The sequence below is a fragment of the Buceros rhinoceros genome, unplaced genomic scaffold (genome assembly GCF_000710305.1).
Source record: "Buceros rhinoceros silvestris isolate BGI_N320 unplaced genomic scaffold, ASM71030v1 scaffold13927, whole genome shotgun sequence".
Taxonomy (NCBI): Eukaryota; Metazoa; Chordata; class Aves; order Bucerotiformes; family Bucerotidae; genus Buceros; species Buceros rhinoceros.
The window spans coordinates 25,795-37,756 of NW_010422846.1; the positions used below are offsets into that span (position 1 = coordinate 25,795).

At 39.0% G+C, this 11,962-nt stretch overlaps 1 protein-coding gene across 3 annotated transcripts in view; it reads right to left on the reverse strand.

Moving 5' to 3' along the window:
* The window catches only part of CLOCK (clock circadian regulator), a 34,809-nt gene extending 23,364 nt beyond the window's left edge, over positions 1-11,445 (reverse strand). For 2 of the 3 annotated variants that reach the window (XM_010140200.1, XM_010140201.1), the window contains exons 1-3: positions 11,355-11,401; positions 3,927-3,986; positions 3,423-3,571 (exon numbers count right to left, since the gene is read on the reverse strand). In XM_010140200.1, the coding sequence (XP_010138502.1) occupies positions 3,423-3,571; positions 3,927-3,986; positions 11,355-11,401 (256 nt within the window). Of the gene's footprint in view, positions 1-3,422; positions 3,572-3,926; positions 3,987-11,354 lie in introns of all 3 variants that reach the window. The other variant, XM_010140202.1, reaches the window with a different exon arrangement.
* Between the last annotated feature and the right edge of the window lie 517 nt (positions 11,446-11,962).

Here is an 11,962-nt window from a genome sequence, read left to right on the forward strand (position 1 = left end):
TTGTGAATCAAGTATTTAGACAAATTGAAAGAACCAGACCATATCTTTAAGGGTTATGCTTTCTAAAGGACAAGTGTCTACAAAGGCTGTAAGCTAGTTTGTTAGTTTAGATGGCTCAAAGAGCATCTGAGAAAATCTGCAATTGAATTAAACGTGCAAAGGGATGAAACAATTTAGAATTTTGATTCCCAGACTGAAAGGGGAAAACTTTATGAAGGATCTTTAGACTTAACTAAAAGGGCAGTAAACAGCAACTACGTCATGCAAGAAATTGGCAAGAAGTGGAGAGCTGCAAGGAGGGGGAAAAAATGTCAGCAAGTAAGATGGACCAGAATTTCCAAAGATCAGATCTCACAGAAGACGTAAACTGACCAGACTTTTGCTATCTGTTTTGATACAGTATCACAAAACAGTAAGAATGGGCTGGAGAATAAAGATAACCTAATAAAGATAACCTAAATATAACCCCAAATCTAACTTTTCAGTCAGAACATGTATATACACTGAACACTGAGGGGCAAGTCAAAAGACAAGGAAATGGAAAGCCCGGACAAAAAGAAGCAGAGGTAAAATTAAAGGAATTTAATGCATTCAGCTCACAGGACACAGATAATCTCCACTTTAGAACTAGGGAAGTCTGATTCATTAGCTCATTCTGGTTCATATAACCACCCTACTGCAGGGGTATGAGTGTTTGTTTTTTAAAAAGTCGGTCTGGCTTCTGCAGTAGAAAGGATTTATACTAAATAAAAGCTGAAATTCATGCCTTTAATGAACTATTCTGAATTTTGTCACCACAAGTACAGGTGTTCTTTTCCATTTGCCATAATTAGAAAAAGTACGATATTGGAAAAGAGCCAAAGTAACGTGGAAAGAACTTGTTTCACTTGGTAACTTCAGAGAAATGCCTAAAAATCTTGGCAGAAGGTTGCATTCAAAGATAAATGGCACTGAGGTCACATTCCTGAGCTAGATACCAGACAGAGGAGCACAACCAAAGCTTGCACATTAGACTCCAGGCTTCAAACCCTGGATCTGAAGCAGCTCTGCATCAGCACTAAGCATCCTCAAAAGAAATTGCCAGTTGGACCAAGATCTGTAGCATTCGCCTGTGGGTTGTATGACTATCAGTCTACTAGTTGTAATCATAAGCAGCAAAATTCTTCAGTATTTCATAATTCTCAAAAATTTTTCTTTGTAAATTCAAAGGAAGATGACAGGCAGTATTAGTCCAGGAGAAGCTCTCAGTAATATAATTTCAGTGTGTTTAGCCTGCTGTTTTTTCCCAATGAGAAACTGAATGCACACTGGCCAAAAAACAGCTCAGACAGTTCATCTGGAGCTGCTGCCAGAGTACCAAGGCTGGCCAGAGAGGAAATGGTCCAGAAAAAAACAGAAGCAACAAAGTTAATCCAAGCCTTGTGGCTGAACACAGTAGGACTAATCAGTACTGAACAATTCATTTATTGCTAGGGTCACTCTGCTTTATTGTAACAGATCCAAATACCTCAGGAGGCAAAATATGCTTCTGACTTCTGCCAACATTTTGTCCAAAACATTTTAATGTAAGCCAGTGCAGAGCAATGCTAGTAAGCACTGGCAGCCAGAGCTTCAGAGACCTTAATACAATACATGCAATCACACAACGCTGCACCCTGCCCCACCTGGTGAAAGATAAACACACCAAGCCCTACAAGGCATCCATCTCTATAGCTACTTTTTACCCCTTTATCCTAAAAATATACAAAATAATTTCAAAAGAAGATCTCAGAAAGCACTATGAAGAAAAAAGTATGACTGGTGCTGCTGCCTGTCTGACACGTGTTCATTCTGCACTGTATTTTATGACAGGAATTATCAATACAAGATAAAGTGATTTTGAAACAACTGATTTTTACAAAGGCCTCTGAACCTACAGAACTGACTTTTACAGAAAAGGAGCCTACATACTGCTTGTCATAACTGTTTGTTATGAGACAAACATGTCTCACAGAATTAAAACAGCATAATGAGTATTTGATCGGCAGAAACCCCAAAACTTATGAATTATCACACAAATTATTCCCCCCTCCATTTCCATTTTAATTGACATGTTTACCCGTTTACTGGCACTATTCAGTACCTATCTGGTGCTACCTGAACTTTGGAAGAGACATGTTAGGGCACAGAAAAATATTTATCATACCTTAACACACCTTAAATTGACACACATACTGTTGATAAATACATACCTATTCACACAGTTAATAGCTTTACTTATTTTCATTTCTTTTATCTGCTTCTTTTGTCCCTACTGCTTTCTAGTTAGTATGCATGCTCAGAAGTTATTCAGGGAAATGGGTTAACTAGTGAAAGAGTTCATTTTCTTGAATTTTTAAGCTTGTTTTTGGCAGTATGAACCACAAGGTGCCACAGGAAGAACAAGTGTAGGAGCAGGAACAAGGATTTTTTTACACACAGAAATTTCAAACAGCCATAAATAGGTGCACACTTGGTGGAAAAATATGTGACAGAAATAATGATATGCAATGAACTTCAGCACAACACATCCAGGTATATCCCACCATCAGTGATGCAAACAAACAAAGAAACAAAACAGCAAGGATGTTCAAAGACATTTCTCGTTTTGACATTTCACATGATGATTTACAAAACAACAAACACAGCTAATTGCTTATACACCAGTGGGTATGTCTTGAAAATTAAAAGTTCAGCTAGAAGTATTTACAGATTTTCTGGGGATTTTTTCTAGCTAAAAGGAAAAAAGAAAATGCCAATGCTCCTGGTCTGTATGCACACCACACTCTCATCAAACAACCTACCCAGTAACACTTGCTGGAGGCTTTATCTTTGGCAGAACAGCCAGATGTGTGGATACGTGACATGAAGAGAGAGAGCACTGAGCTCCCTTGGACTAGCCTATTCAGTAATTTATTTTGCTTTATGTGGACCTTGGAGAGAAAAACCAACTGTTCAAACCAGTCATATCTAAATATGAAAATAAGTACTCCCAGTGAGTACTTCCACTGAAGTGGATCAGCAGTTCACATGTGAAGCAAAACTTGTGTGAACTTGTGCCTTATGAAGCCGCTATATTCTAAAGGTCTCCATCTGTCCAGAACAAAAAACTTCAAGCTTAGTTCAAGAATAAGTGCTTCTCTTTATGAAACAGACTTCTTTGACTACAATGGGGGAAGAAAAAGTTTAGTACTGGCTTTTACAAAACATTACCAAAAGACATATCTCTGCTACCTAAATTACAGTCTTAAGAAAATTTTTCTTTGAGAGTTTGTTTTTTGGGGTTTTTTTTTTTTGACAATTTCCTTTCAGGAGCTGCAGATTTGTCTGAGTTTCATGTACTAAGTGAGTATCATTTAAAAATTAAGAATTTACAGATTTTTTTTATAGTTACAAATAATTACCTTTGTGCTTCCGTAAAAAGTCAATGCTTTTCTGCAGTACAGTGGACTTATCCATCTTCCGAGCATTACCTGGAAGCATGGAACCCAGCTCTTTGATAAGTACATTAAACTGATCTCGACGTTTCTTTTCAGACTTGTTTCTAGACACTCTGAAAAACAAAACAGCAAATGTTTTATAGCAGCTATGAAATTTCTTATAATAAGCTACACTCCACTGCCAGGTTCCTGATGCAAACAGCCCCATGAGAACTTCTGCTGTGAGAACTGCCTCAGAAACACCTACTCCCTATCTCAGACCCCGTTTTGGCAAAGTGGCTTTGGAATAAAGCACCCTTTTACAAAAATGCAAATCACTGAATCACAGTTATAAATATGCAACATATCTGAGGAGTAGCAGTAAAATAAATGCTGTTGAGTAATATGGTTATTTATAAAAGAATCACGGTAAGTTCAAGTGTACAAGTAAATGACATTTCTTAGCTTTAAGTAACTTGAAAAACTTACCTTTTTGCTTTATCTTTGTCATCTTCTTCCACCAGCCCATCAAAAATGCTTCCATCATTTCTGAAAGGAACAAAAAAGAAATAAACATTGGAGTGTAAAATTTCTCTCCTGAGGAGCCCAATCACAATGAAGGGGCAGAGAACTCATTATTCATCATCTCCATTACATCAAGAAACTGAAGCACTGTTTTACTGTGACATCTCAGAAGGACTATCATCAATAACCTGAAGCCAAGTCTCCTATAAATTCTTCTTGTGGGACATTTACTAAAGAGAAAGCAAAAAACCTTGTATTTTTGATGCAACTCAATTTTCGGACTAATTCTAATGAGAACTTACAACCCTCTACAAACATTGAATTGAACATTATTTAATTTTATTTTTCCATCTTATTGATTATTTGCATTACCTTACCCTTTTGTAAACATGAGAGAGAACATATATAATTTATTTTTATTTATTGGCAACTTCTATTCCAATTATTGGAAATATTTATAGTAAGAAGGTACTTTTTAAAAAATACTGAGTTATTATTAATGGAAGAGGAAGGGGAATGTGCTGTATTTCATCCATGTATGTAATTTTATAAATACACAATTAATACCAATGTTAAACAGTAATTATTTGTTACATTTGCTTCCTCACCAAATATTACAAAACTTCTCAGCTTGACAACAGTCCACATATTGCTAAAGATGTATTAAAATATCAAAAGGAGAATGTGTTTCCTTTGAAGATGCCTCAGTATACTTCACACAACATACTGGTTTCATTTCCTTTTGTTTTAGAAGTCAAGTCAAAACTTCTCTTTTCCAAAACTGACGTATAACGGACTTTCACATTTTATTTCTCTAACTTTTTCTGTGTCCTGGTTTGAGTTATAACATAACTAATTCTGTTCAATGATTTTACTTTCCAGCTCAGTCTCTGTTAAGTGACTGCACTTTCTGAAGTTAATGGCATATTTTTGCAGACAGTGTCTGCTTCTGGAAGTGACAGTGCTTGATGTTTACAGTTACTACCAGGGATTGGGATGCAGAAAAGCTCCTGCTTGTACTTGCTCCTATAGAAACCAAGGTCACTGCTAAATCTCGTGTGCCACAGTGGGGTGCTGTAAGTAAAAGGAGTGTGAGTTGCACTTGCAGGAAGAAGAGGACAGGACAGGTAACCCAAATCTGACCAAGAAGGTATTCCATCCCATATACAGCATATTCAGTATAAAGCTGAGGAACCACAAGGGTTAAGCCCTCTTTTACTATCGCTGGCATTAGAGAAGGACACTTCTGTCTTTGGTCCCAATCCATGAATTCCTGTACTCGTGAGTTCATGAATCCAGTTCCCAAATCCAGTTCCTGCCTGCCACTGAGTCCAATGTGGACTCTGGAGGAGTTTGATACTGGTTTTGTATGTATTTGTATATATTTCCTTATTTTCTTATTAGTGTTGTTATCTTTTCTTTTTATTGCTACTGTGTCATTAAAGCTGTTTTAGGAGTTTTTTCCAACCCTTAAGTCTCTATTCTGTTGCCCTTCCCCTTCTGGGAAGTGAGGGGGGTTAATAGAGATCATCGGTCATTCATTTGGTGGCCAGCTCAGCCCTAACCCATTGGTGTCCATATTGGTGCCCATCGTGGGGCTCTGACAGATTGCCCAAATAGTTCAAATTCCACCTTATTTTCTTATTAGTGTTGTTATCTTTTCTTTTTATTGCTACTGTGTCATTAAAGCTGTTTTAGGAGTTTTTTCCAACCCTTAAGTCTCTATTCTGTTGCCCTTCCCCTTCTGGGAAGTGAGGGGGGTTAATAGAGATCATCGGTCATTCATTTGGTGGCCAGCTCAGCCCTAACCCATTGGTGTCCATATTGGTGCCCATCGTGGGGCTCTGACAGATTGCCCAAATAGTTCAAATTCCAGCTTCATCAGTTGAGAGGGAATCAGAATTTTTTCCTTTGAGAGCCTCAAAGGGTTGGAAATTGAAACAGACTGCTCACATTATGTCACTACTTAGCGCAATACCGTATCATGTCATTTTAGAGTTTGTTTCAGAGGTCATAATGCTGCCTCACCTGCTGAATGCGTTGTGCTATTGTTTACTTGTTAGAGTTAATTTGTGGTTTATCCCTTCTGGGTGCTGAGCAAAAGCCACCCTTTTGCTGTGGTGTTTAACTGATTTTTGCGGTGCTAATTCGGGCAGTGATTTTACCTGGGCACCTTGGGTGCCACATGGTGGACTTTATTACTAATTACACTTTCAGTTTTACCTTGGGGAAACCTCCCTTTTTATGCCAAGCTGACTCTACTAGATTCTGAAGGTTTCAGATACAGTTATCAAAATATCATATTTTTATCAAATTTATTGATTCTCTTGGATGTGTGGTGTCAGATTAAACACTGGTGCCAGCATAGATGTTATGCAACCACTTAGCTCCTACAGTGTGTGCCACTTCGGCAACAGGAACTGCAGCTACTCGGATCCCGCAAGCCCCCACAATTAGCACTGCTACTACTCCAACTATGACAGCAGTGCCACTACTCCAACTCTGACAACGGGCACCGCCATTACTCCAACTTCGATGAGCACCGCAGCTACTCTAACAGCAAGCACCACAGGTACTCCAAATCCAACAGAGAGCACCACAACCACTCCAACTCCAACAGTGAGCATCGCAGCTACACCAACAGCAAGCACTGCCGCTGCTCCAACTCTGACAAGCACCACAGCTACTTCCAACTCTGACAGTGAGCACTGCTGCTACTCCAATTCTGACAATGAGCACCACCGCTACTCCAACTCATCATGACAATAAGCACATCTACACAGCCAGCCACTATGGCCACTCCCACTCAATACATGAAAAAATCAAATCACCCAGTGAAGGAAAATCTGGGTCTTTCTAAAGCAAAACCATCAGAGGGGGAGAAGTGAGAACCAGAGTTAATCATGCAATCTTCATCTATAAAGGAGTTGCAAATTATGAGAAAGGACTTTAGCCATCATGAAGATGAGCCACTTACCAGCTGATTGCTTCAACACTGGGATAATGGGGCCAGTACCATAGATTTGGAGGGTACAGAGCTGACTATCCTGCCTAAATTTTCAGAGGAGTCTGCTACTCTGGGGCAGATGAGGATTGAAGACTAACAGGTCGAAACTACTACTAAAACAGTGCATCGATAATATTGTACCAATCAAGACTTCACGGTTACCAGCTGTAAGCTGATCCATCAACTAGAGGGTCAAGGTGTGGTTATAGCAAGGCTCGCTCACCTTTTAACAGTCGTGTATTTCCAGTGTGATAGTCTAATGGAGAATGGAAATTAACAGTAGATTATCATGGTCTGAATGAAGTCATGCCAGTGATGAGTGTTGCCACCATGGACGTACTAAAACTCCAGTATGAACTGGAGTCAAAGGCAGCCAAGTGGTACACCACAACTGATAGCACCAATGTGTTCTTCTCTATTCCCATAGCACCAGCATGCAGGCCACAGTTTGCTTTCACCTGGGGAGGCATCCAGTACACCTGGAATCAATTGCCCCAGAGGCAGAAAAACAGTCCCATCATTTGCCATGGACTGACCCATACTGCACTGGAGAAGGGTGGAGCTCCAGAACACCTGTAATACATTGATGACATCATCTATGGAGTAACATAGCAGGAGGAGCTTTTGGGAAAGGTAAGAAAAAAAAAATCAAAATTCATTTAGATGCCTGTTTTGCTATGAAAACAAGCAAAGTCAAAGGACTTGCAAGTGAGATTCAGTTTTTCAGGATTAAATGCCAAGATAGGCATCATCAAATCCCAATGGACATGATTAGCATATTAACAGCTATGGCACCATTAACTAACAAAACAAAACACAAGCTTTTCTAGGTGGTGTGGGTTTCTGGAGAATGCTTATTCCCAGTTACAGTCAGATTGGAAGACCTCTCTATGAAGTGATCTGAAAGAAAAACAATTTTAATTGGGGCCTTGCACAAACTAGATGAGAGATTGTACATGCAGTACAAGCTCTTGGGACAGTCCAAACAGGACAGGATATTAAAAATGTGCTCTACACTGCAGCCAGGATAACAGTCCTACCAAGAGCCTTTGGCAGAAAGCACCAGGGGAGACTTGAGGTTAACCCCGAGGGTTTTGGGGTCAAGGATACAAAGGCTCCAAGGCCAACTACATTCCAATTGAAAAGAAACACTGGTAGTCTATGAGTTAGCCAAAGCAGTTGGGGCTCCTTTGGAAGTGACTGGTGCTAAAGCACAGCTCTTCTCAGCGCCATAATTACCAGTATCAGGCTGGTAGCTCAATGGTATGTTTCCTTTCACTCATCAAGTCACTGATGCTACATGAAGTTAAATAGCTTGCAATAATCACACAGCACGCTCCAGTAGGAAGTCCTAATCATCCAGGAATCTTAGGATCGGCCAGAAGGTAAAGACTTTGAAATGCCCCACCATATAATCAATTACTGATACTGAGTAATTGATACTGAGAAGGAAGATGCCCTATTCACTGATGGATCTTGTCATCTTGTAGGAAATCAGAGGCGGAATGCTGCTGTGTGGAGTCCTACACAGTAAGCTGCAGAGGCAGATGAGGGAGAAGATGAACCAAGTCAGTTTGCAGAGGTAAAAGCCATCTAAGCTGGCCTTAGACGTTGAATGAGAAAAGTTGCCAGTACTATATCTTTACGCTGACTCATGGATGGCGACAAACATCTTGTGAGGGTGGTTAAAACAGTGGAAGCAGAATAACTGGCAACATAGAGGTAAACCCATCTGGGCTGCCACATTGCGGCAAGATACTGCTGCCGGGCTCAAGAAACTAGTTGTGAAAATACATCATGAAGATGTCCACATACGTAAAAGACAGGCCACTGAGGAACATCAAAACAAACAGCAAGGAGATCAAGCTGCTGAAGTGTTCCAAACAGACTTGGACTGAGAACACAAAGGTGAACTATTTTTAGCTCTGTAGGCCCATGACACTTCATGAGATCAGGGAAGAGATACGACATACAGATGGGGCTCGTGACCAAGGGGTGGATTAAATTATGGACACTATTGCACAGGTTTATCAACAATTGTGAAACATTCACTACAGTCAAGCAAGCTTAAACAATTAAAACCTTTGTATATGGGGGTATGGGAGATGATTGTTAAAATATAAACTTGGGGTGGTCTGGCAGATTGATTATAACACACTCCCTCAAACCCACCAGGGTAAGTACTATTGCTTATAACGGTGAAAGCAACATCCAGCGGATGGAAACATATCCTATGCCTCATGCCACTACCCAGAACACCATCCTGGGCCTTGAGAAACAGATACTGTGGCAACATGGTACTCCAGAAAGAACTAAGTCCAACAACAGGACTCATTTCAAGAACAATCTCATAGACAATTGGGCCAAAGAACAAGGCATTGAGTGGGTGTATCATATCCCTTATCACACCAGCCTCTGGAAAAAAACAAATGGTACAATGGTGTGTTAAAAACTTCTCTGAAAGCCATGGGTGGTGGAACTTTTGAAAATTGGGACAAGCATTTAGCACTAGCTAACACCAGGGGATCTATCAAATGAGCCAGTCCTACTCAATCAGACCCTTTACATACAGTAGAAGGGGGCAAAATCCCTGTGGTGTATGAATGGAATGGGCTGAGGAACACTGTATGGGTATTTCCTGCTTCAGGCAAATTAACTTTGCTCAGGACCTGGAAGTACTTTGCGGGTGATGATGAAAGATGGTGAAGTCCAATGTGCACCTCAAAGGAATTTAACTCTGGGTTAGAATGCTCAGTTTAGAGCTCTACAAAGAAAATTGTTACATAATACTAAGTGTTCAGTACGTGTCTTTCAGGATAACATAGTGGTAATGACAGAACCTAGCTTTACTGAGTGACATAGAGTAACTTCCTGGAGGTGGACCTGCAATTCAGGAGCATGAACCAACAAATTTCATATCATCTTTCCTGCCCTGAGAAGGTTGCTATGACAGACAGAAATCCACAATCATGAACTAAATTACCTTAATGAACTTTTCTGTAAAAAGATAAATCATAAACTAGTGACAGGTATGATGTAAATGGTATGGAATAGGGGTGGAAATGTTCTGGTTTAGCCAGAACAGAACTAATTCTGTTCAATAATTTTACTTTCCAGCTCAGTCTCTGCTAAGTGACTGCACTTTCTGAAGTTGACGACATATTTTTGCAGACAGTGTCTGCTTCTGGAAGTGACAGTGCTTGATGTTTACAGTTACTACCAGGGATTGGGATGCAGAAAGGCTCCTGTTTGTACTTGCTCCTATAGAAACCAAGGTCACTGCTAAATCTTGTGTGCCACATTGGGGTGCCATAAGTAATAGGGTCGTAAGTAAAGAGTTGCACTCGCAGGAAGAGACAGAGAGGACAGGTGATCCAAAGCTGACCAACAAGGTATTCCATCCCATATACATTTGATATTGGTTTTGTACGTATTTGTATAAATTTCCTTATTAGTGTTGCTACTTTTTGTTTTTATTGTCACTGTGTCATGAAAGCTGTTTTAGAGGGGTTTTCCAACCCAGAAGTCTCTCTCCTTTATTCTGTTTCCATCGGTCACTCATCTACTGGCCAGCCCAGTTTTAACCCCTGACATTCTGTCTTCTACCAGTCTATTTAGTGCTGTCCACACTGACCTCTGTGTGTTCACCCTCAATTTTTTTTATCCTCATGTTTCCCTCCCCTAAGGCAAGTAAAAAGCTTCCCTCATCTCTTTGATTTATAAATCATAAATCATCAAGAAATTGTACTTTATAAGCAATGATGTTAGAAAATAATTGTTTTGTATGCTATTACATAAACTTAAAGCTTTTAAAAGGAATTCCTATATTCAAAAGGCTGAAGTTTCAGTGAAATGCCACAAAACTTAACTAAAGAATTGACAAGTCAGACAAGCATTTTAGAAGTTTTACCCTTTGATTTTATTGTTATTTATTTTGATTGGTTTTAACTTTCTGTAAATTTGATGCAAATTTCATTTCCTGAAGTCTCAAAATGGTAATGCACAGAATATCAAGGACAGATGTTCACCTAAGCTACTAAGAAAGTCCAGCTCAAAGAATCAAGCAGAAAACACATCTCAGCTATTACTTTTCCCTTGAAATAGATTAGCAGGTATCTGCAGCATCACTAATTGTTTAAATGTATTTGTTTCACTTAAATATTGAAGAACTAAAAAAAAAACTTCCACTAAGCATTAAAAATCAGCTCAGCTTGTATAGGTACAGTTCCATAGCTGAAACACTAAAAAAAAAAAAATCACTATAGCCAAAACCTCACTCGTCTTTCCGCATAAATTAATATTATCTGTTTATTAACCATAAGAAAAAGATTAAAGAAAGCATTGAACACTATTGCCCCCAAAACTCTCAGTATCTATTAACATACCTGTCTGCAATGGAGCTCATTTTATGGGTGCTTATGGTAAAAAACATAACATATCACACTTTAGTCTTGTGGTAGACATTTGTACGTTTGCCTATAAGAGAAGAAAAAACATTAGAATGCGACTCTGGAGGAACAAACATGTTCTTCACTAGAGCATACTGAATTTCTCATTCGCTCTGTAAGTTTCTCTTAATCTTCCCCCCACACACACCCTTTCAACTTCTGCTCTGCCCTTCTCATGCTATGATAAATAAGCCTGGACTAAACTAATACAGACCTTTTTCTCACTCTAAATTCAGATATAGCTTTTCATGTTTATTTTAACTTTTAGGTAAAAGACTCATAATTTTAAAGGTTGAAAAGATGTCAAATACTATCCTCAGTAGTAATATATTCTATCTGAAAACTGTGCAAACAGAGAGAATTCAGGATTTAGTGTTTTACAGCTATAATTTATTAATTACTTTTTCTTGAGCATGTTGTTATAATAGACATGTGAAATGATAACAATAAGACACCTATTAGAATGTGTTCTCCATACTGTAAGAAAGTTAGTTAATCTGGTCATTTCGTAAAGCAGTCACTTATTCGTTACAAAGTTTCAGCAG